The 23581-nt window shown below is 46.4% G+C and overlaps 1 protein-coding gene across 6 annotated transcripts in view; it reads right to left on the bottom strand.

Moving 5' to 3' along the window:
• ASAP2 (ArfGAP with SH3 domain, ankyrin repeat and PH domain 2) overlaps positions 1 to 23581 on the bottom strand; it is a 916066-nt gene that overhangs the window by 171850 nt on the left and 720635 nt on the right. For 3 of the 6 annotated variants that reach the window (XM_069235895.1, XM_069235898.1, XM_069235897.1), the window contains exons 22-23: positions 23034 to 23289; positions 1446 to 1613 (exon numbers count right to left, since the gene is read on the bottom strand). In XM_069235895.1, the coding sequence (XP_069091996.1) occupies positions 1446 to 1613; positions 23034 to 23289 (424 nt within the window). The remainder of the gene's footprint in view (positions 1 to 1445; positions 1614 to 23033; positions 23290 to 23581) is intronic. The other 3 variants (XM_069235896.1, XM_069235900.1, XM_069235899.1) reach the window with 3 other exon arrangements.

The following is a 23581-nucleotide window of genomic DNA, read 5'->3' as shown; positions in this document are numbered from 1 at the left end:
CAAACTCTCTGGTATCAGATGTTGTGAAAGAAAGGCTGGGTCCGCCCGGCGCAGGTCAATGGGGCCGAGAAAACTGCCTATTAACAAGTGGACCTGAACATGTTTTCACACAAGTGCGCAAAAGCTTGTCCATGAGAGCCTCATTAAATGTCAGAAAAAGCCCTGTAGGACTGACCTGGTTTAAGTACCTCAGTTAAAATATAAGCTTTTACCACTATAGTGAGGAGCTGTGGGTCTAAGACCTCTGCCGCCCTCCGCAAAATGAGTTTGAAGGAGCTGCTTGCCAATGTAGCAGGAACAGGTAAAAATACAAGACTGCTATCTGGAGAACTATCCAGACCACTGGAACCTTGCAGTTCCTCAGTCCTGTTTTCCTTATCATATTGAGAGATATAATAACCCATTCATTATGATTGTCACGGTCTGAGTCCGTGGCAAAAAAAAAACGGTGTTAAGTTGGGACCCTGCCTTGTGGTAAGGGCAAAGTGTCAGAATAAGGAGGATTGCTTGTTGGCTGTGTGCCAGTGGGAGCATGGCAGTTAGAGAGGCCGGGAGGCACGAGTGGCAGGAAGGGGTTGACTCCTGCTTCTACTTCTATTGTTTTATCTTGGACTTACCTGAAGACTTTGCCCATGACAATGATATGCAGTGGGAACGAGACCTTCCTTTTGGCTTTGAATTGTGACATCCTCTAGTGTTCTCGTGTTTGGCAAATGTAAGGTTTGGCCTTGCAGTCCAGAAGCCTTCGGGTTCATCTAGGTATAATCATCACAGGACCTGAAGTTGTGCCCCGACCCCAGGCAGTAAAAAAAACACTTTGTGACGGTTTGTCACAGACATCTGTTATCAACAGACACTACCAGCTACGAACCCTACTGTCTTAGCGTATTACATTTTCTCTTGCATGCTAGTAAAACTTTGATGAAATGTTTTATCCAGAAGACCAAGGTGAAGCTCCAGATGTGCATCTGAAGACAGAAATAGAAGAACTGTTATCAGCAAATATGGGTTATGCTTATATGCAGCTCGGCTTGTCGCTTCTTGAGTGGAAAGACTTCAGCGTGTACCCGCATGAAGCCACCTAACGACACCTAGGAGTAATGCTTTAGGATTTATGGATCCAGTCTGACACCCGGGGGAAATTCATAGGTGACGAATCTGCTGTTAGTAATATCTATCAGAAATAAGAAATTGTCCTTTCAACACTTTCTCTATAGTCAGTTAATTTAATTCATGAACGTAATTATTTATTTAGGATTTAAACTCTTAACTAGCATTATTTGTGTCATCTACATGGTAAAACATTTTTTAAGCAGTCACTGCCTTTGCTACATTGTAATGTTACAACATTTTGATATGAACTGTGAAGCGTGGAGTAATAACTCAGCACATTCTGTTATAGTTGACAGTGCATATTAGCTTGTTAAATATAGGTATAAACCTACTTGTTGCAGTCGATGTCACACGCAGCGGAGGCACAGGGGGTTTAATTGCTGGAGGATCCGAGGAAGACCTTTGTCTACCTATAGTTTCCATTCCTATAGTGCCCGATTTCCATGTCGAATTTGTGGAAGCTGTTGTCTGAACACCACTTGCAATAACAGAGGGCTGAACTGAAACAGAAACACATACTGTTCCCCCTCTGTCAGTGTAATGCAAGGTAACAATACGTAGCTTATTGTATAAATAGTACTTGCTGTCTCATTTGTGCATCTTCAAATTATTTTACATAACAGGTATTATTAAGTGGGCAGGATGGTTCAACGAGTTGAACGATTGTCATCGAAACATGTAGTAAGTGGCAAATCACAAGTTTGAATCCCAGTAAAGTTGATTCAGTCCTCAATCCTTGTGGAGTTCAATAACGTGAGCACCATTAAAGTTGGTAATTGAAACACCTTTACAACTATAGTGCTTAGAAACTTTAGTGTACAAAAACAAGTTATTACTAATATTACACAGCTAAACTAAACTAAGTTTAATACCATCGGAATGATAAAATGCTTTTTCAGATGTGCCTTGAACTGAACTTGTTGAACACCGATTTTTACAGCAAGTGCTTAACTCACTAAGCAATTCAAAACCTCTAAGGCAGCACATACTTTGCACTGCAATCCAAATAGCGTTCAGTTGCCATCTCTTAAAAACAAAACTATCAGAAAAGTCTTACTGTATATGCATTTCAACAACTTGTGTCCACAGAATAATGCATCTATTGTAAACCTTTCATGGAGAACCTTCAGCACATCTAGTAAAGTGACTTACCTGATTAAGATCCAGTTTTTTCACTAACACCTCTTTCCAAAGTATTATATGTAAACAAGTGAAATAATCCTAGTGCTAGAAGTGGATTTTGTAAAATTTCTCTACAGATGAGCCGCAGGTATGGCAAGAGGTCCTCACCTCATGTCCCTAAAGGCAGTGATGCTGCATATCACTGGAAACAGCCCACACACCTAATCCTGAATTCCTCAATATATTTTAGCCAACCGGAGTGACATCTAAAGGTGTCCACAAAAGAGGCGAGATGGTTGGATCATTGAAAATCTATAAAGGATTCAGGGCAAATATTTTTGCCATCAAGTGAGCAACTTCTTTTCATGAATAGTACAAAACAAATACAGATTCAAGGGAAAACATAAAGGAACAGTTTTGGGCTGGGTACTGACAGAGCATGTTTGAAGTGTCAGTAAACTGTCTTTGATGCCTACTTACGCCTTGGTCTAAAAACAGAATGGATTTAGATCAAAACATAGAATGGCTAGTAAGAATGTGAGGTTACCTACCATGCAAAGTCAGTGAAAAAGACACTGCTGTTTTTGGTCTTTTCAACCTGTCTGTTGCATTAAATACAATGATGCTAAACTCCTGGGCCACCTTCAAATGCAGTGGTTTAGGAGGGTTCATAACATGTGCAACCATGCACAAGAGTAGCTTGTCATCACACTCCCAGATGGCTTCAGGTGCATGAAGGGACAGGAATTGCAAGTCGAAGCTCCAGGCAGCACGTGCAGATGTTACAGGAATCAGTCAAACTATATGCTTGTGACAACAGTGCTAGGGATGGAACTCTGAAACCTTAGCTTGTATCATTAGATACAGTCTGCTAAATAAGTGTTGTTTAAATCATAGGAGAATTTGGTTAAACAGAAAAAGAGCTCAGACCCGCGTCCGTAAGGCATGGAAAAACAGAAACGGGTGCCATCAAGCCAAGCCGCACCATATGGACAAGTTACTCACCTTCAAGTAATGCCTTATCAGGTTAAGACAATATCTACTTGCAGATTCCTTACCTTAGAATTTCCCGAGGCATCAGTCTGGATCTGGAGATTTTTCTTAAACAGTACCCTTGCATGCCAGTGGGTGGCATCAATGGGCTTCACGTCCGTCGTCTGCATCGTCTGTGCCAGCTATGAAGTCACGGGTCCTATACAGGCGCCACTCTGGCGTGCTGATGCCAGTTTCTTTTCAGGACTTTCCACATCAGAAGAGCAGAACCATGAAGAATATTGACCACTGGTGCATCAAAACAAGGTCCCTGAAATGGAGTCCCTATCCCTGGCAATCAGTTTGGGAGAGAAGGGAGAATGGGTGGACTGGTAAGGAATCAGCAACTAGATATTGGCCCTCATTACGACTTCGACGGTCTTACTAAAAGACCGCCGAAGCCGTGGGCGCCACTATACCACCAGTGTCGGCGGTATATGTGGCTCCCTATTATGACTTTTCCGCTGGGCCACCGGACGGAAACAGCGTTTCCGTCCGCTGGCCCAGCGGAAAAGTCACATCAACATTGCAGCCGGCTCATATTAGAGCAGGCGGCAATGTTGATGTGCAGCGGGTGCAGCACCGTCGTGCATTTCACTGCCCGAAATGCGCAATGGGGCTATGCCTGGGGGCCCCTACACTGCCCATGCAACTGCATGGGCAGTGCATGGGAAGTGCAAGGGCCCCCAGGGGCACCCCGAGTCCCCCTTACTGCCAGCCTTTCCATGGCCGTGTTTACCGCCATGGACAGGCTGGCGGTTGGGGATTTATAATCCCCAGGGCAGTGCCGCTGCCCTGGGGATTATGACAGCCTGGCGGTCAAGTGGAGGGGCTGGCAGTATGGCCGTGGTTGATGTGCCACGGTCATAATATACTGCTGGTACACCGCCAGCCTGTTGGCGGTGTTACCGCCAGTGTACCGCCGGCTGCCAGGGCTGTAATGAGGCCCATTGTCTCTTCCAGATAAGGTGTTACCGAAGGTATAGGAAAGAAGCATCTTTCTGACATAGTTACCCCCACTTTTAGCCTGGTGTCAGTGTGTTTAGACTGTAGTACACTGGGATCCTGCTAATTAGGACCCCAGTGTCTGTGCCCTCTGCTCTAAATTTGGTTTGCTGGTAAACTTTTGCATCCCACAATTTGCATACTGGGGCACCCATGTAAGTCCCTTCTATATGGTACTAAGGTACCCAGCACATTGGTACACCAGGGGGTCTCCCATGGGCTGCAGCATGTATTATGCCATCCATAGGAGCCCATGCAAACTGAGTCGGCAGGCCTGCCATTGCAGCCTGTGTGAAATGGTGAATGCACCTTTCACTTTGATATAAGGCTTGCCTTATATCATAGTCACTACATTTGGACACTGTATGTCACTCCTCTGGTGGGCCTTTCAGCCCAAGGGCAGGGGGCTTGTCTCTAAGGAACAAGTTACTTACCTTCAGTAACAAATTATCTGGTAGAGACTCTATCTCGCTGCAGATTCCTTACCTTAGAATTCATTGGCGTCAGTTTCGAATCTGGAATTTTTCTGCTGAGCAATACCCTGTGCGCCCCGTCGAGTGGCGTCGTTCGGATCCGCGTGGCATTGTCAACACTGTTGGAGCCATCTGTGATGTTATGGTCTTCTATATAGGCACCACCCCGGCTGTCTTCATGGTGAGCAGCCGGAGAGGACAATTATATAAAGACTCAAAACGAGCACACATGAGAAATATGAGCACCAGATTAAGGTCCCACTAGGGCATAACAAAGGGCGTAGGTGGAAACATATGTACAAGCCCTTTTAGGAATCTTTGTACAATAGGAGATTTAAACAAAGATTGTTGATCAGGCAGTCGATGAAAAGCCGATAAAGCAGAAAGATATCCCTTAAGAGTCCCTAAGGTGGAACCCTATTGGGCAAGTTTCAGAATGAAAAGAAGGACATTAGAAAGAGAAGAAGAGGATCAATAGACCTCCCTATACAATATAATACAAAACACTTCCAACGGTAGGCGTAAACAGTCTTGGTAGAGGGATGTCTGGCTGCCAGAATGACATTACAAACTTCGGGAGGGAGGTCATAAACCATCAACTGCCGCCGCTCAATCTCCATGCATGAAGGCGCAGAGTTGACAGGTTCGGGTGGAGAACCTTCCCCTGCTGCTGCAACAGAAGATCCTCCCAAAGGGGCAACCTGAATGGAGGATTGATGCTCATTTTTAGAAGCTCTAGATACCAGACTCTCTGTGCCCAATCCGAAGCCACTAGGATTACTTGGGCCAGTCGTTCTTGATTTTCTTGAGAACTCTGGGCAGAAGTCGTATGGGCGGAAAGGCGTACAGGAGACCTGAACTCCACCCGCTACGAAAAGCGTTGTCTAACGATAGCCGCCTTGAAAACTCCAAATCGCAATACTGCTGACATTGTGCGTTCTCTTCGGAGGTGAACAGATCTAACCAATGCTCTCCCCACGGCTGAAAGAGTCCTTGCGCCACCTCCGGATGGAGATACCATTTGTGATCCACTAGGCATCGCCGACTGAGTTCGTCCGCCCTGGTGTTCAGAGAACCTGCCAGGTGTTGAACCAACAGGGTTATGCCCTGCTGTTCCAGCCATGTCCAGAGACGCAGAGCCTCATGACAAAGGGTCCACAACCCCACATTGCCTTGCTTGTTGCAGTACCACATTGTGGTAGTGTTGTCTGTGAACACCTGCACTATCTTCCATTTCACCACAGGAAGAGATGCCTTCAATGCCAATCGGACCGCTCGGAGCTCCAATAAGTTTATATGGAGACCCGCTTCTGCCGGAGACCACAGACTTCTGATCTCCCCCTCTCCCAGATGGCGGCCCAATCCCAGGAAGGACGCACGTGTCACTACTGTGAGATCTGGTTGGGGAAGGGAGAGGAGTCTGTCTTTGAGCCAATCGCAGTTCATCAACCACCACTGCAGATCCTTTGCAGTTCCCTTCGAGATCTGAACCACGTCGGTAAGATTTCCCTGAAGCTGTGCCCATTGGAACTTCAGGTCCCACTGCAGAACCCTCATATGTCATCTGGCATGTTTGACTAATAGGATGCAGGAAACCATGAGTCCAAACAACCTCAGAGTCTGTCTCACCGAAATCCAGGATAGAGGCTGAAACATCAGTGCCATAACCTGAATATCCTGGACTCGCTTCTCTGGAGGATAGGTCCGAAACTGCACTGTGTCCAAAACAGCTCAGATGAAAGGGAGATTCTGAGAGGGAGTCAGGTGTGACTTTGGCACGTTTATAGTGAACCCCAGCGAATGCAGGAAGTCCGCCAGACTGAAGGTGGGTGACAAGAGCCTGGGACGTCAGAGCCTTCAACAGCCAGTCATTGAGGTAGTGGAAGACTGCAATTTCTAGCCTGCGCAGATGAGCTGTCACCACTGCCTTCACCTTGGTGAACACCCGAGAGGCACTGGTGAGACTGAAGGGGAGCACAGTAAACAAAGAGCTTGTGGCCCACCTTGAACTGCAAGTAACGCTTGTGGGCTGTCAGGATGAGGATGTGAAAATACGCATCCTGCAAGTCCAACGCTACCATCCAGTTTCTTTGGTCTAGGGCAGACAAGACCTGAGCAAGAGTGAGCATCTTGAATTTCTCCTTTTTGAGGAAGAGATTGACGTCCCTTAAACCTAAGATAGGACGAAGACCCTTGTTCTTTTTTTGGTTGAGAAAGTAGCGGGAATAACAACCACTGCCTACTTCTGACATTGAGACCCTTTCTATGGCTCCCTTGGCTAAGAGAGCCGTAACTTCCTCGCGGAATAAGATCAAATGATTCTCCATTAGCCATTTCTTTACCGGAGATAGAGGGAGGGAAAGACTAAAAAGGGGAGGGAATAGCCCTTCTGTATGATCTGCAACACCCATTTGTCTGATGTTATGGACCACCAGTGAGGGAGATGAAAGTGAATCCTCCCTCCAACTGGGTGGACATAGTTTTGCAGAACCATACTAGGAGGGCTTGGGCGTTGCGGAAGAGGGGGCTGGGTGATGGGGCAGGGATATGACCCATTGGATCTGAAGGTACCAGAACCTCATCCTCGCTCGGGATGCTGTGAAGTTGGAGGAAGGAGGCTAACCTGTGGTTGGTGTGGTACTGCACCCCTCCCGAAGCCTCGAAAGGGGCGAAAGGCAGACTGCTGGCGAGCCGGCGTTGAGAGGCCCAAGGATCTGGCTGTAGCTCGAGAATCCTTGAACCTCTCAAGCGCAGACTCTACACCTTTTCACCAAAATAGTGTGAGCCATCGAAAGGCATGTCCATCAAGTTCGACAGGACATCCCCCGAAAAGCCAGTGGTACATAGCCAGGCGTGGCGTCGGAGGGCCACTGTCAAAGAAATCGCCCTGTCCAGCGAGTCAGTCGTGTCCAAGCCACACATGATGGAACACTTGGCTGCATCACTCCCATCCTTGACAACCTGGATGAGAGTGTCCCGTACGCCCTTCGGGACCTGCAACAGCACTTGTGGCACTGTGTCACAAAGTATGGGAAAAACTTCCCAATAGGCAAGACGTGTTTACCGACCTCAATGCCAGGCTGGAGGAAGAAAACATCTTCTTTCCAAGTTGGTCTAGCCTCTTGGATTCCCTATCCGGGGGAGCGGAAGGGAAGGCACCACAGGAAGTGGAGGCTTGGACAACCAGACCAGTCCTGTTCATGCTTCAATCCTTATTCTAAAGGGTGCTCAGACCACTCCCACTCCTCACCTGTGCCTGGCTGTTCTAAATAATATAAACAAAAGTATCCAGAAGGGATGAATATAACCTTAACTATCACAGAGAAAAACTCAATTGTTCACTGGAAAATGATTTCTTTTATTTCCAATTAAACCTCTCCTTTTGAAATAGTTGCCTCTGGGCTGGGGTGGCCTCACCGCCACCAGACAGAGTTGAAGGGCATATTTGGTACCCCCTTGCATAATCAGGTTTGCACCAGTTCAGGAACTCCCCAGCTTCCGCTCTGGCACAAAACCACACAAAGGACAGGGGCGTGACCACTCCACCTCCTCCCATAGGGTGGTACACAGAGCTCTGCCAGGTGGCCGGATGATTCTGCCATCTTGGAAACAAGATACGCAGAGCCCCCTGGGAGCATGTGACTGGTAAGGCCTGGAAGATAACATCCCTGACCCCCTCAGATAGGTGGCTCACCGCAGTGAGTGATCAACCTCCTTTTAAGGTTAATTAAGGGCTCCCCAGAGGGGCAAGGCTCTACAACAGGAAATCTCTATAGGATCTTCTGCTCCTGGCCACTGGAACCCCTGCTAGTCTGGTTTGGGACTGAAACAAGACTTTATCGAGTTGGGAGGGCTCCCACTGAATGAAAATGTCACTTACCCAGTGTACATCTGTTCGTGGCATTGGTCGCTGCAGATTCACATGTTGTGCACAGTCCGCCATCTGGTGTTGGGTCGGAGTGTTACACGTTTTTTTTTTTCGAAGAAGTCTTTCGAGTCACGAGACCGAGGGACTCCTCCTCTTTGCTTCCATTGCGCATGGGCGTCAGCTCCATCTTAGATTGTTTTCCCCGCAGAGGGTGAGGTAATAGTTGTGTGTGTTAGTAATAGTGCCCATGCAATGGAATGAATAAGTATGTACAAATTAAGGTTAAGTAATATATATATATACAAATGTACAGTTGTTGAAGATAACTTCTGACGGCTACAGGCTCCCAGGGAGGCGGGTGGGCACATGTGAATCTGCAGCGACCAATGCCACGAACAGATGTACACTGAGTAAGTGACATTTTCAGTTCGATGGCATCTGTTGCTGCAGATACACATGTTGTGCATAGACTAGTAAGCAGTTATCTCCCCAAAAGCGGTGGCTCAGCCTGTAGGAGTGGAAGTAGTCTGAAACAAAGTTCTCAGTACGGCTTGACCTACTGTGGCCTGTTGTGCGGATAGCACATCTACACAGTAGTGTTTAGTAAATGTGTGAGGCGTGGACCATGTGGCTGCCTTACATATTTCGTGCATTGGAATATTTCCTAGGAATGCCATGGTAGCGCCTTTTTTCCTGGTTGAGTGTGCCCTTGGTGTAATGGGCAGTTGTCTCTTTGCTTTAAGATAGCAGGTTTGGATGCATTTAACTATCCATCTAGCTATACCTTGTTTTGATATTGGGTTTCCTGTATGAGGTTTTTGAAATGCAATAAACAGTTGCTTTGTTTTCCTAACCTCCTTTGTTCTGTCGATGTAGTACATTAGTGCTCTTTTGACATCTAAAGTATGTAGTGCCCTTTCAGCTACTGAGTCAGGCTGTGGGAAGAACACTGGTAACTCTACCGTTTGATTTAAGTGGAACTGTGAAATAACCTTTGGTAGGAATTTAGGATTGGTTCTTAGTACAACCTTATTTTTGTGTATTTGGATAAAAGGTTCTTGTATTGTAAATGCCTGAATTTCACTTACTCTTCTTAGAGATGTGATGGCAATGAGAAATGCAACTTTCCAGGTTAAGAATTGTATTTCACAAGAATGCATGGGTTCAAAAGGTGGCCCCATGAGTCTTGTCAAGACGATGTTAAGGTTCCACGAAGGAACTGGTGGTGTTCTTGGTGGTATTATTCTTCTTAGGCCCTCCATAAATGCTTTAATGACGGGTATCCTAAACAGTGAAGTTGAATGAGTAATCTGCAGATATGCAGATATTGCTGCAAGGTGTATTTTTATGGAAGAGAAGGCTAGATTTGACTTTTGTAAGTGTAGTAAGTATCCCACTACATCTTTTGGGGATGCGTGTAATGGATGAACCTGATTATTATGGCAGTAGCAAACAAACCTTTTCCATTTGCTTGCATAGCAGTGTCTAGTGGATGGCCTTCTAGCTTGTTTTATGACTTCCATACATTCTTGAGTGAGGTTTAAATGTCCGAATTCTAGGATTTCAGGAGCCAGATTTCTAGATTGAGCGATGCTGGGTTTGGATACCTGATCTGCTGTTTGTGTTGTGTTAACAGATCTGGCCTGTTGGGTAACTTGACGTGTGGTACTACTGACAGGTCTAGTAGTGTTGTGTACCAAGGTTGTCTTGCCCAGGTTGGTGCTATTAATATGAGTTTGAGTTTGTTTTGACTCAATTTGTTTACTAGATATGGAAGGAGAGGGAGAGGGGGAAAAGCGTATGCAAATATCCCTGACCAGTTCATCCATAGGGCATTGCCTTGAGACTGTCTGTGTGGGTACCTGGATGCGAAGTCTCGGCATTTTGCGTTCTCCTTTGTGGCAAAAAGGTCTATTTGCGGTGTACCCCAAATTTTGAAGTAAGTGTTTAGGATTTGGGGGTGAATCTCCCATTCGTGGACCTGTTGGTGATCTCGAGAGAGATTGTCTGCTAGTTGATTTTGGATCCCTGGAATAAACTGTGCTATTAGGCGAATGTGGTTGTGAATTGCCCATTGCCATATCTTTTGTGCTAGGAGACATAGCTGTGTCGAGTGTGTTCCCCCTTGCTTGTTTAGGTAATACATTGTTGTCATGTTGTCTGTTTTGACAAGAACGTATTTGTGGGTTATGATGGGTTGAAATGCATTTAGCGCCAGGAATACTGCTAGTAATTCGAGGTGATTTATATGCAGTTTTGTTTGATGTACGTCCCATTGTCCTTGGATGCTGTGGTGATCGAGGTGTGCTCCCCACCCTGTCATGGAAGCATCTGTTATTACGTATTGTGGCACTGGGTCCTGGAATGGCCGCCCTTTGTTTAAATTTGTACTGTTCCACCATAGAAGCGAGATGTATGTTTGGCGGTCTATCAACACCAGATCTAGAAGGTGACCCTGTGCATGTGACCATTGTGATGCTAGGCACTGTTGTAAGGGCCTCATGTGCAGTCTTGCGTTTGGGACAATGGCTATGCATGAGGACATCATGCCTAGGAGTTTTAAAACCACTTTTGCCTGTATTTTTAGTGTTGGATACATGGCCTGTATGACCTTGTTAAAATTTTGAACCCTTTGTGGACTCAGAGTGGCTAATCCTTTTGTTGTGTTGATTACCGCTCCTAAGTAGTGCTGTATTTTGCACGGCACAATGTTTGATTTTGTGTAGTTGAGGGAGAACCCGAGTTCGTAGAGGGTTTGTATGACATACTCTGTGTGTTGTGAACACTTTGTTAGCGAGTTGGTCTTGATTAGCCAATCGTCTAGATACGGGAATACGTGTATTTGCTGCCGTCTGATGTGTGCGGCTACTACTGCTAGGCATTTGGTAAACACCCTTGGTGCGGTTGTTATACCGAACGGTAAGACTTTGAATTGATAGTGTATTCCCTTGAATACAAACCTTAGGTATTTCCTGTGCGAAGGATGTATCGGTATGTGGAAATACGCGTCTTTGAGATCTAAGGTTGTCATGTAATCTTGTTGCTTTAGCAGTGGTAACACTTCTTGTAGCGTGACCATGTGAAAGTGGTCTGATTTGATGTAGGTGTTTAGTATTCTGAGATCTAAGATTGGCCTCAGTGTTTTGTCCTTTTTGGGTATTAGAAAATACAGTGAATAGACTCCTGTGTTTATTTCTGTACATGGTACCAGTTCTATTGCTTCTTTTTGCAGTAGTGCTTGAACTTCTATTTCTAGAAGGTCTAAATGCTGTTTTGACATTTTTTGTGTTTTGGGTGGGATATTTGGAGGGATCTGTAGAAATTCTATGCAATAACCATGTTGGATAATTGCTAAGACCCAAGTGTCTGTTGTTATATTCACCCATGATTGATAAAACTGACTTAGTCTTCCCCCCACTGGTGTTATGTGGAGGGGTTGAGTGACCTGTAAGTCACTGTTTGGTTGTTGGGGTTTTGGGGCTTTGAAATTTCCCCCGGTTTCTCGGGAATTGTCCTCCTCTGTACTGGCCCCGAAAACCTCCCCTTTGGTACTGTCCCTGGTAGGTAGACGGTGTTGATTGTGAGGTGCTGGCTTGTGTGGCCTGACCCCGAAACCCTCCTCTGAATGTTGTTTTACGGAAGGTGCCGAAAGTGCCTCTGCTCTGCGGGGAGTAGAGCACGCCCATGGCCTTGGCTGTGTCAGTGTCCTTTTTCAGCTTCTCAATCGCCGTGTCAACCTCTGGTCCGAACAATTGTTGTTCGTTGAACGGCATACTGAGTACTGCTTGCTGTATTTCTGGCTTAAAGCCAGATGTGCGCAACCATGCGTGCCTTCTGATGGTAACTGCAGTGTTTATTGTTCTTGCAGCTGTGTCCGCTGCATCCATAGAGGAGCGTATTTGGTTATGGGAGATGTTTTGTCCCTCCTCAACCACTTGTTTTGCCCACTTCTGAAATTCCTTGGGTAGATGCTCGATGAGATGCTGCATCTCATCCCAATGGGCTCTGTCATAGCGCGCTAGGAGCGCCTGAGAGTTGGCGATGCGCCACTGGCTGGCAGCTTGTACAGCAACTCTTTTCCCAGCTGCGTCGAATTTTCGGCTTTCCTTATCTGGGGGTGGTGCATCGCCCGATGTGTGTGAATTGGCTCGTTTGCGAGCTGCTCCTACCACAACTGAGTCTGGTGGCAGTTGAGAGGTGATAAAAGCAGGGTCTGTGGGAGGTGCTTTATATTTCTTCTCTACCCTTGGAGTGATTGCTCTACTCTTGACGGGGTCTTTGAAGATTTGCTTCGCGTGCCTTAGCATTCCTGGAAGCATAGGCAGGCTTTGGTAGTTGCTATGGGTGGAGGAGAGGGTGTTAAAAAGGAAGTCATCCTCGACAGGTTCTGTGTGTAACGACACGTTGTGGAATTCTGCTTCCCTAGCTACCACCTGCACATACGCTGTGCTGTCCTCGGGTGGTGATGGCTTGGTAGGGTATGACTCTGGGCTATTGTCTGACACTGGTGCGTCGTATAGGTCCCAAGCATCTTGGTCATCCTGGCTCATGGTGGTGTGAGCCGGGGAATGTGACGGAGTTTGTGCCGGTGATATTTGAGTTACAGGTGGAGGAGAGGGTGGCGGAGTTGCCTTCTTTGCCACCTTTGCTTGTGGTGTTAGTTGTTCAGTTTGGAACTCTAGTCTCCTTTTTCTCTTGATTGGTGGAAGAGTGCTAATCTTCACCGTTCCACTCTGGATGAAGATCCTCTTTTGTGTATGATCTACATCAGTAGTCTGTAGCTCCTCTTCAAACCTGTGTTTACGCATTTGAGAGGACAATGAATGTTCCTCTGAATATGAGCCGGTAGTGGTTTCGGTTGCTGATTGTTTTGGCACCGAAACTGTGTCCTTTTTTGTTTTCGGCTCCGAGGCGAATCTCTTCTTTTTCGGAGTCGAGCCTTCTCGGCGTCGATCATCCTCGGTGCCGCTGTCTCTGCGTCGCGCAGCTTCGGCTCCGCCTTCTCGGCGTCAATCTTTTTCGGCAACACTTTCTCGGTCCCGAGAATGTTGCGTGCCTGTGTCTCGACCCGAGTCGGACGATCTGGGCACCGGTTCGGCCTTTTTCGGTGCCGATAGACGGTCACCTTTATGGGTTGAGCCATGGCCAGCTGGCAGTGGCGTCCCCTGGGCCTTGTCTATTTTCTTGTGCTGTGTGCTTTTCGACGTCTTACTCACAGTTTCGTCGACGTCGAATTCATCTGAGTCCGTTTCATGGATGGAGAAGGCTTCCTCCTCTTCTCCTTGTTCCTCGAACTCTCGGTGTTCTGTCGGCGTGGACGCCATCTGTAGTCTTCTGGCTCGACGGTCACGGAGCGTTTTTCGGGACCGGAACGCACGACAGGCCTCACAAGTTTCTTCCTTGTGCTCGGGTGACAGGCACAAGTTACAGACCAAATGTTGGTCCGTATATGGATATTTATTGTGGCATTTAGGACAGAATCGGAACGGGGTCCGTTCCATCGGTGTCGATGTTACACGCGGTCGGGCCGACCAGGCCCCGACGGGGGATCGAAATTACCCCGAAGGGCTACCGGAGCTCTTCACGATTTGGTGTCGATTCTAACTATCCCGAGCCCGAGCGAAACAATACCGACGTAATTTTTCGAAGTTTTGACTAACTTTCTGTCCCGAAACCCGGAGCGAAAAGGAACACGTCCGAACCCGAGGGCGGAAAAAAAACAATCTAAGATGGAGCCGACGCCCATGCGCAATGGAAGCAAAGAGGAGGAGTCCCTCGGTCTCGTGACTCGAAAGACTTCTTCGAAGAAAAACAACTTGTAACACTCCGACCCAACACCAGATGGCGGACTGTGCACAACATGTGTATCTGCAGCAACAGATGCCATCGAACACATTGTTTCTCAAACTCTTACAAGATTTCTGCAACATCCATGGCTGCACATCGTCCCGGGACAAAAGGACTGTGTTTGCATCTAAGAAGCAAGAAGGAATCTTCCTTAGAGTGAAGGAGTTACTTCCCTGCATCCACAGGCACCTCAAGGCGACTGGCTGGTGGATCCTGCTATCCCATGGACATCCAAAGGCTATGCCTCACAGGTGGTGGTTCTGTGGTCTTCTCCTGGTCCCCCTGGGCTTCTGACCAACTTGGGAGACAGTGGGCCCTTGCTACAGCCACTGGAAAAGAACCCATGTGCACCACAAGTGCTGCTCTTGCCAAGGCTTCTTGACTCTTCCTCCAGGAGATCTTCAGGCTCCAATAAGCTACAGCCTTCAGCATTATGCAACTCCAAGTTTAGCTTCCACTCTGCTGAAGGCCTGCCATGACTCCCCTCCAAGAGTCGAGTCACAAGGACCTTGCTGGTCCCCAAAAACCTACAATCATCCTTGCAACAACTAATTGCATTTGCCAAGGCTTATGGGTGATGCTGCTGGCCTCTGACCCTCCTGCACTCAGGGGATCGAAGTGGGACAGCTCGTGGGTGATTCCAAGAATCTCCTGCACCCCTCTGGACTCTGCAGTTGGACGTCTTCCTTCACTGTCCTGCAGGAACTTCACCTCCAAGATGGTGGGCACCACCTAACTGCACCACCAGGACATTGCCGAGTGGTCTGGACACTGTCCTGTATTAGCCTATGGGACACCCGACTAGATAACTACTCTACACCTGGGCACCTGTGGGGTTTCTCTTAATTACCTCTGGTAATTTCTTACTCCCCCAGCCCCTGGGATTCTAACACCCTTACCCTGGTGGGGTACCTCCTTTATTATACCACCTTCTTAGTATATGGTTTGGTCCCCCTACAGGGCCCCATGAATTTCTATGCTATTACTGTTTATTTCTGAGTATATATATTTTGTGAGTAGATATCTCCAAGTGGAGATATACCAACGTTAGTATAGTTTTTATTGTTATAATAAAGACTACTTTATGCTTGTAATACTTGGTGTGGTTCTGTCTTGTGTAACACTTACTTACTGACTACTGTGGTATTGTAGAACAAGCTACCTGCCATCGGTAACGCATTATCTGGTAGAGACTATCTAATTGCAGATTCCTTACCTTAGAATTTCCAGGTGTCAGCTTGGAATCTGGAACTTTTGCTGAACAATACCCTTGTGCGCGCCGACGCTCTGATCTGCATGGTGTCGTCGGCATCATTGGAGCCGTCTGTGATGTCACAGTCACCAATAAAGGCACCACCTAGGTTTGTGTACCTCAGTTCCTTTTCCACTAACGTCCATGCCAGAAGCGCAGAGCCATGGAAAGAACTAACAGCTTGTCTGTGAAAAAAACTAGGGCCCTGAAATGGACAATCCCTGACCCTATTAGACGTGGCTGAAGAGCTGCATGTGACAGAGACTTCTAGCTGCAGATTCCTTACCTTAGAAGAGATACCCAAGCCATAACCTCCTGGCGGTGGGCTGTGGACAGATCTTCACACGAAAAAGTCCTGCAGGACCAAATAGGCGAAGTGCTGACTCTCCGGACCTGAATGTCCAGGCAATAGTCTTGCGAAAGTGTTCTAGGATGCCCACGTTGCTGTCTGACAGATATCAAGGACTGGAACACCTTGTGTTAGCGCAGTGGTAGCAGCCTTGTCACTGGTGGAAGGAGCCCTCAGGAGACCGCTTCTTGGCCAGTGCATAGCAGATCTTAATGCAGAGAACAACCTAGCGCAAAATGGTTGGTTTCTGCTCTGCCAAATCCTTTTTTGCTCCCATGTACCCCACAAAGAGTTGGTCATCAATCCAGAACGCTTTTGTACCATCAAGGTAGAACGACAAAGCTCTTTGTGGGTCCCAGCGGAAGTGGTCATAGAAAGGGTGTAGTCACCCTAAAGGTGGTCAGCCCATTGGCTACCACTAGGCACTTGTAACTCCTCTAATTTGAGTATCTAGGTGGCATCCCGGAACCCTAGAACTCAGATTCCGATGGCCTAAGAAGACAAGGACAAAGAAGAGTTGCACCCACAGAAGAAGAAAATAAGCGGCTGACCACACCGGACTCCCTGCTGACCACAAAGGCCTCTGTCCAAAAGGCCAACTTGTCCTGCCTTCCATAAAGACTTCAGCCTCCCGTGAGCAGCAGACCCACTCTGCAACAAAAGCCTTAAGAAAGGACTCTGCAGCCCCTGGAACCACAAGACTGGACAACTGAAGTGACCACTGAACCGGACGTCCATGACCCAAGGTGAAGCAAACCAACTGTGCCAACAAGGTTCCCCCAGCTGTCCAGAGACCGAGTCCAATGTGATCTCACCCATCTTGGGCTCACCCTAGACCCCCGCAGCCTCAGCAAGCAGGCCCCCTGTTCTGCAGACTTGTGGTGAGAGAAAACCAGACATCTTCAGCAACCACTGCACCCATTGCCCAAGACCCGATTTGAGGTGGGTCACAGACACCAACAACGTCCCCAGGCTCCTAAGCGCTTGTGTACACCCTGGGTCCTCTCCTGCCGAACTCCCCAAAGACGCCTGCAGTGTCAACACACAGGACACCCTGGCCATGAGTACTCACGGACGAAAAATCAGTTGCCTAAGGACACCCCTGCAATCTTCACCCCTGGGCCCTGGAGAAACGGACCAAAGGTGCACCTATGTCCTGGAGCACCCCAAGTCTACAAACTACCTGCTTGTAGTCCCTGATTGGTTTCCTAGCCACAGCTTGCTTGCCAAGAGGTCCAACTCCCAGAGATAAATATGTTAGCCTTGACAGCCCCAGAAGGCAACTGAAGGTCAAGGACCTCACCAGCCCTCCGAGCAAATGTGGCACCCTCCTCCGTAGCCATGGTAGAAGGACAGACCTTCCCAGTATCTAGGGAGATGACCAGTCCACTGGCATCTGACAATTCCTCACATTAGTCCATATTCAGGTCTAGGGGCTGGTATAATTCAAGGTCTAGTGGCTTCTCCCAATCTTCCACAAGTGTTAGTGGATAGGGCTCAGGCTCTGTGACATGGAGGGAATGCCTCCAGTTGGTGCCGGATTCGGATGACGCCCCTGTGGTTCAGTGACGGAATGGGGGATATCAATGGGGACGTGCCAGAAGCATCAACATTGGGGCCAGTACCAGGGGAAGGTTGAGGTGGCATGACATGTGCCGGTCCGGATCCATCTGTGGATCCAAGGGGCCCGTCTCAGCAAGAGATTCAGCAAGGGAGTGAAACTAGGGCTGATAAAGGCAGCTCTATCTCTCTGGAGGGTAGGAAGATTTCTTTAGGGGGACCCCCCTAAGAAAAACTAGGGATACACACTTCCTATATAAATCACCATAAACTCCAAGTGTGCCTAGACCATCGAGCAGGCCTAATCTCAATTTGTTCCTTTTTGGAAAAGATTTGTTTTCTTTTTTAGTGACCCTTACCCACTCTAGTAGTGGCATGCTTCATCATCGGGTCCACTCCAGCCCCTAAAAGCCAGGATGGGATCTACTGACTTGTGGGAGGCTCTTACAAATATCTTACCGGGGGTTAAAGATTAAAAATACCTTACTGTTCACAAGGTATCCCCTTATTATGGTGACAGTAGGTATACTTAAAATCAAAAATACACAGGGAGTGGGGTACTCTTAAATATTGTCCTATGACCCTCAAGTTAATGCATCAATGTATTTCAGCCCTTACGATGGCCTGTAAGGTCCTGGGCTTTCATCAGGACATTTAATTCAATATTAGCCCTGGTTTCTGATAACACTCCTCTCAAGTAAGTATTTGGCCATGCACAATATATTCAAGATGCATGCAGTGAGTAATTTCTTGCTCGCCTGAAAAATGAAGTGCAGCGCAAATGTAGTCCTTGTAACATATAAAGACAAAAAAGAACAATGTGTATACACTACACCATATGTTATATGTGTTCGTCGATTATTATGCGAAGCACCCCACATTATGCTGCATGTGTGTCTGAAGAATATAAAATCATGCTTTTTACGAGCACACATGTGAGCCTGTGGCGGGCAATACAAGTGAAAAACATGTCTGCATGCATGAGGTAGTCAAAATTTGTGACAAAGTGTACATGATTCCATGATTCACCTAGGTGCCTCAAACATGAAACACATATTAGTGATGAGCCACACACATTTATATACACACATACTGATTCACAGATAATGCCATGATCCAATATATGCGCGCACCCATACCGGATGACCACTAGGCTTCTCTGGGGCAGTAGGGGTTCGCGCCCCTGTAGCCACACACTAAAGATAAAATATTATGATCAGTTAGAAAGACACCGTAATCCACCTTCAGCCGGTAGAACAAAAAAAATGGCTAGGTTCGAGGGCTGCAGCACTGACTCTCTGCATACCCCCAGTGTCAATTCCATATATTGAGGTTTTGGTATCCGCCTTTTTATTTCTATCGTCAAGGAGAGACGCAGCCCTTACCACCTATTTGGTCCTCACCGCAGGCTTGTGGGCAAGTCGCGATAGCAGGTGTCTACTGGCAGGTGCAATTTTGAAAGGCAACAGTAGGGGTGTGCTTCAACGTGACACGCCCTAAGCAAGGCAGTAGGGCGTGACAACATACTTCTAGGCCAATAGGGTACTGTGCATATGTACACCCAACATGGCAGACTCTGAAGGTCTAGCCCCTAGTGGAGCATCCAACCGTATTTTTCACTTCTTTTGCTCTGACACCATAAAAATGTAGTGATTAGTTGATGTCCCGTGTCCCCAAAAGGGCCGAGGACCCACCACACTACCAGTTATCCCTGAGAAAACCTCATAATAGGCATGGCCCATCTAGCCAAGAGCCTGTGATATACAAAAAAAAAAGGGGGGGGATTGGGTCACTTTGGGTAATCTCGTAATCGAATGTATGTGATATGCCTAAAGAGATGGGTATCTCTGACTGTTTAAAAAAAAAAAAAAATCAAAGTAAATATGAGCTGCCCCTGCCACAAGGTGGTGTATGTTACTAAAAACGGGAAAGAGGTGGTCCGTCATGATTTTGTTTCATTTACCGTGAGGTGGAACGCAGGAGGATACCACTGGGGTAAACGGATCAATGTCTCCTATGTTTATTCTATGCTGCATTTGAGTATTTTATGGTGCATCTTATTAGTTTACTGTAGTTACAGTAAAGGTGGGGGTGTTGAACTATCTATCTTTGGTGCATTTAATCGAAAGGTTTTGTATGTTCTTTCCAGAATGTTATATTGTTAACTGGGGTTCTATGATGAATAGTTCAAGCTATTCCAAGAAATATCATCGTTCAGCCCTTTGATGTGAGTCTTAAGTAGGTAAATCCAAAATTGCTCTTTCTCCAGAATACGTTTTGGTGGTGTTGAATTCTGAACTACCTCCTCTATGATAGTCCAACTGATGTCACAATCAGAGTATCCTTTTTCCAAAAAGTAAGCTGTCATCTTAGTGGACGCTCTTTTGCACTATACCGTGCTCCTGTTTTCTCCAATCCTCAACTTGATTTTACAGGAGGTCATCCAAATTTAAGTTCACAAGGGCACATGATAAGATACACTACGTTTTTAGAATTGCAATTTGTATGTGAGTGTTGTTGACTACCAGCAGCTTGATCTATGTACCTTTCGTGTTTACATATAATGTTTTATATACATCTGAAGCCTTGACAAAGTCTTGAAGACGAAACACATGTTGGCTGTTTTGCTGTATGGACTTATTGTTACATTCGAACATCCTATTGTAACTTTGACCATTTATCACCATCTGGCTGCTCTGGACACATGGTCATTTTGTACAACGCAGTCTTTTGATTGAGATTTCTACTTTCTACCTGCACTTATAATAAATATCTACACATCATCTTCCAAGAACGAACTTTCTATTTATTCTTGGACATTATCAGGATCAGGATTCATGCTATTGGTGTGCCCTGGCCACTCTTCTTTCAATTTTTCACTTTACAAAGAGGTTAAGCTCTTGTTCTTCACCGGGCCATATTGCAAACACATCATCAATGTATCAAAGCCATAGTTCTATGTTAAGGCTGTGTGGGTTGAGTCCAGATGTGATTCTCCTCGAACCAATGCATGTACAGGCATGTATAGGGGCAAAGGTGCTTCCCATTGATGTTTCATTGCTCTGGAGGTATAAAAAAATCTTCAAAAGTAAATAAATTCTCAGTGAGTGCTAATTTTGCCAGTTTCATGATCCACTTAATGGGGCCGACCAGTTCCATTCTCTGGTTCTTAAGGGCGCAATGATGACCTTTAGGCTTTCCTCCTGAGGAATGCTCGTGTAAGTGCTTCCACCTCAAGGCACATGATCTCAGAATTCAGGTCAAAGGATCGGTCTTTTAGGATATTAAAAAGACGCACGGTGTCACTGACATATGAACAAGTTCTTTCAACCAATAGTTGAAGGAACCAGTCCGTGAAAGGAAAGCGGTTCAAGTACTAACCCAATCCCAGACACAATAGGTTGCAGGGAAATGGGGGGGGGGGGGGGGGGGGGGGAGGGTTGGAGGGTGTTCTCGCCTTATGTATTTTCGGAAGAGTACAGAAATATGGAATTCTTGGATTTTTTTTACAATTAAAAATTCTGCTTCCTTTGTATTGATCCAATCATTGTCCTTTGCTTCCTCGATCAATGTCCTAATCTCTTTCTGTAATCTTTCTGTAGGGTCATTTTTTAGGACTCTGTAGTTACTCTCATTCCTAAGTAACAACATACATGCTTTTCTGTAGTCACTCTCATGTTGTATGACAAATGCACCACCTTTGCCAGCAGATATGATTATCAGGAGAGACTTCATTTACAGGGACTCCAGGGCTCCCCATTCTTTGTTTGACATATTGTGATAGCCTTTCCTTCTAGTATCAAGTAGCTCTACCTCCCTGATAACGGCCTCATCAAACACCCCTGCTTCTGTTGGAATGGAATTCTTCTCTACTCGGTTCATCTTTGTTAAGAAAAAATATCTTTACTCTTAATTTGAGAAAAAACTTGGCAAATGCCCATGAATTTGTCCAGGCTAGGGGAGGGTGCAAAACCAAGTTCATTATTAAGGAATGACATCTCGTCATCACATAGGGCATTAATTAAATTTATCACTCCATCTATAGGCCGCTTGGGCCTGGTTGGGGATCTTTGGTCTTGTTTCTCCTCAGCATCCCATCCTCTCCTGGCAACTTCCACTGAACTCTTTTTTTCGCCTCACATGCCTCGTCTGCCTTTCCCTATCCACTGGCATCTGACTAAAAAATAAGGATTTGGTTGGACGAAAGAGGCCATAGATGGACTAAAAGGTTTTGCACAGATACATAGGTTGTGCTTGACAGGGTTGAAAAAATGTTTTTTGAGCCTGTTTATCTCTCCTGGATTGGCTGCTGTCCCTTTAGCTGGAGTTGGAGCCACCACTGGAACAGCCCTCTGAGTCACTACTGGACAATCAAGACATCTTCCTTCCAGAATCAGTGGATGCATTCTCTTGTTTCTTCCAATCGTCCCTATTGTAGGGGTATATAAATCCAAGGGGCCTGACTGGTGCAGAGGGCAGACCCGCCAGCTGTGAACCAGTCTGGGCCCAAGGTTGTTCCAGTGGAGATGAACCTCCCAAATGAGGTGCATGGCTTCACAGAATTCTCGGACTTGGGCGGGGGTCGCTTCGGTATCCTGGAAACTCAGGGAAACATGGAGATGGCCCAGGTGCTCCACATCTCCAGAGACAAAATTCCCTCATCTTGAATGACTGATGGATGGGATGAAGTTGAAGACCTCTTTTACTTTTTGCTCTTATTCTGTTTGTGGGAGATACTGGAGTAGGACAATTTTAATGAAGATATATGGCTCCATGACCGATCCCAGGACCTTTCTCTCGACCGGGATCGTTGCAGCATCACATGTCAAGCGGCAGGGAGCTTGAGGGATCGCTCCCTCAAAGCCTTAAGGTGCATGACGCGACAATCAACACAGGTCTTGGAGTCGTGGTCACATTCAAGACACCAGCGTAGACGAGATTCTGGTCCGCCACCAACATTTGCCAGTGAGAGGTGCTGCAGGGCTTAAATCCAGCCTTTCTTGTAGACATCCCTGCCACACCAAGACACACGTCTCAAAAAACATTCATAAAACATTGAGAAAGAGCTGTCAAACAATAACTGCAGGTAGCTCTCTCCGGATTAGTGCTGACAGGCATGAAAAGAAAAGAAGTCACGTCAGCGTGCTGGGGTGGCTCCTAAATAGCTACCATGCATGTCACTTCCATCTCGGACGATGCCATGCAAAGCTGAATGTTGTCACCTACCTGCATGCAGGGACACTGACACAAAAAGATTTGCAGATACAGTCTGACACCTGGGGACAATTCTAAGGTAAGGAATCTGTGAGTAGAAGCATCTATCAGATTGCAAAGTTTGGTTTAACACTGAAAAAAGGATCACACTCTAAGAATGCTTTTTATATACTTCAATGGTGATCACCGTAATGTTACCTTTTCCAAAATTTCGTGGAGGAAGGGGAGGTCCACTTGTAGAAACGGGTACTGTTGCTTGTGTAGGAGGATTATTGCCACTAAGGAGTGCTCCATAGGTTTCGTTTTGTAATATATTAGGTACAAAGCTTCGCTGCTTATCCTTTGCAATGTTAGCAGCATCTCTTGCAAGCAATGCCACATTAGTGTGAATCTGGTTTGATGATACTTGATAGAAACTAACAGGTCGATCTTCCCTTCGGTTTGGACTTGGCTGCTGAAAGCAGAAAAAGAAAAGAGAGTTAGCTTCTGAAAACTTGCTGTAGAGAAAGCCACATCATTTAAACACATATTTGTTTAAATAAACCAATGAAAGAGCTGAGCTGCTGCTACTGGAAATAATTTTTCCTAAAGAACACAGTAAGGTAATTTTATATTAAGTGGTTACATTCTCAATATACTGGTTTTTTTTAAGGTCAACTTTCCCAATCTGTTTTTCCAGAATTGTTGGACCAAGGCAGATTTCCTACAAAAGTAAGGTCCAGCTCATCACATCTGTTTCATTAACC

The sequence above is a fragment of the Pleurodeles waltl genome, chromosome 5 (genome assembly GCF_031143425.1).
Source record: "Pleurodeles waltl isolate 20211129_DDA chromosome 5, aPleWal1.hap1.20221129, whole genome shotgun sequence".
NCBI lineage: Eukaryota > Metazoa > Chordata > Amphibia > Caudata > Salamandridae > Pleurodeles > Pleurodeles waltl.
This window is presented reverse-complemented; position numbering and strand designations above follow the sequence as displayed.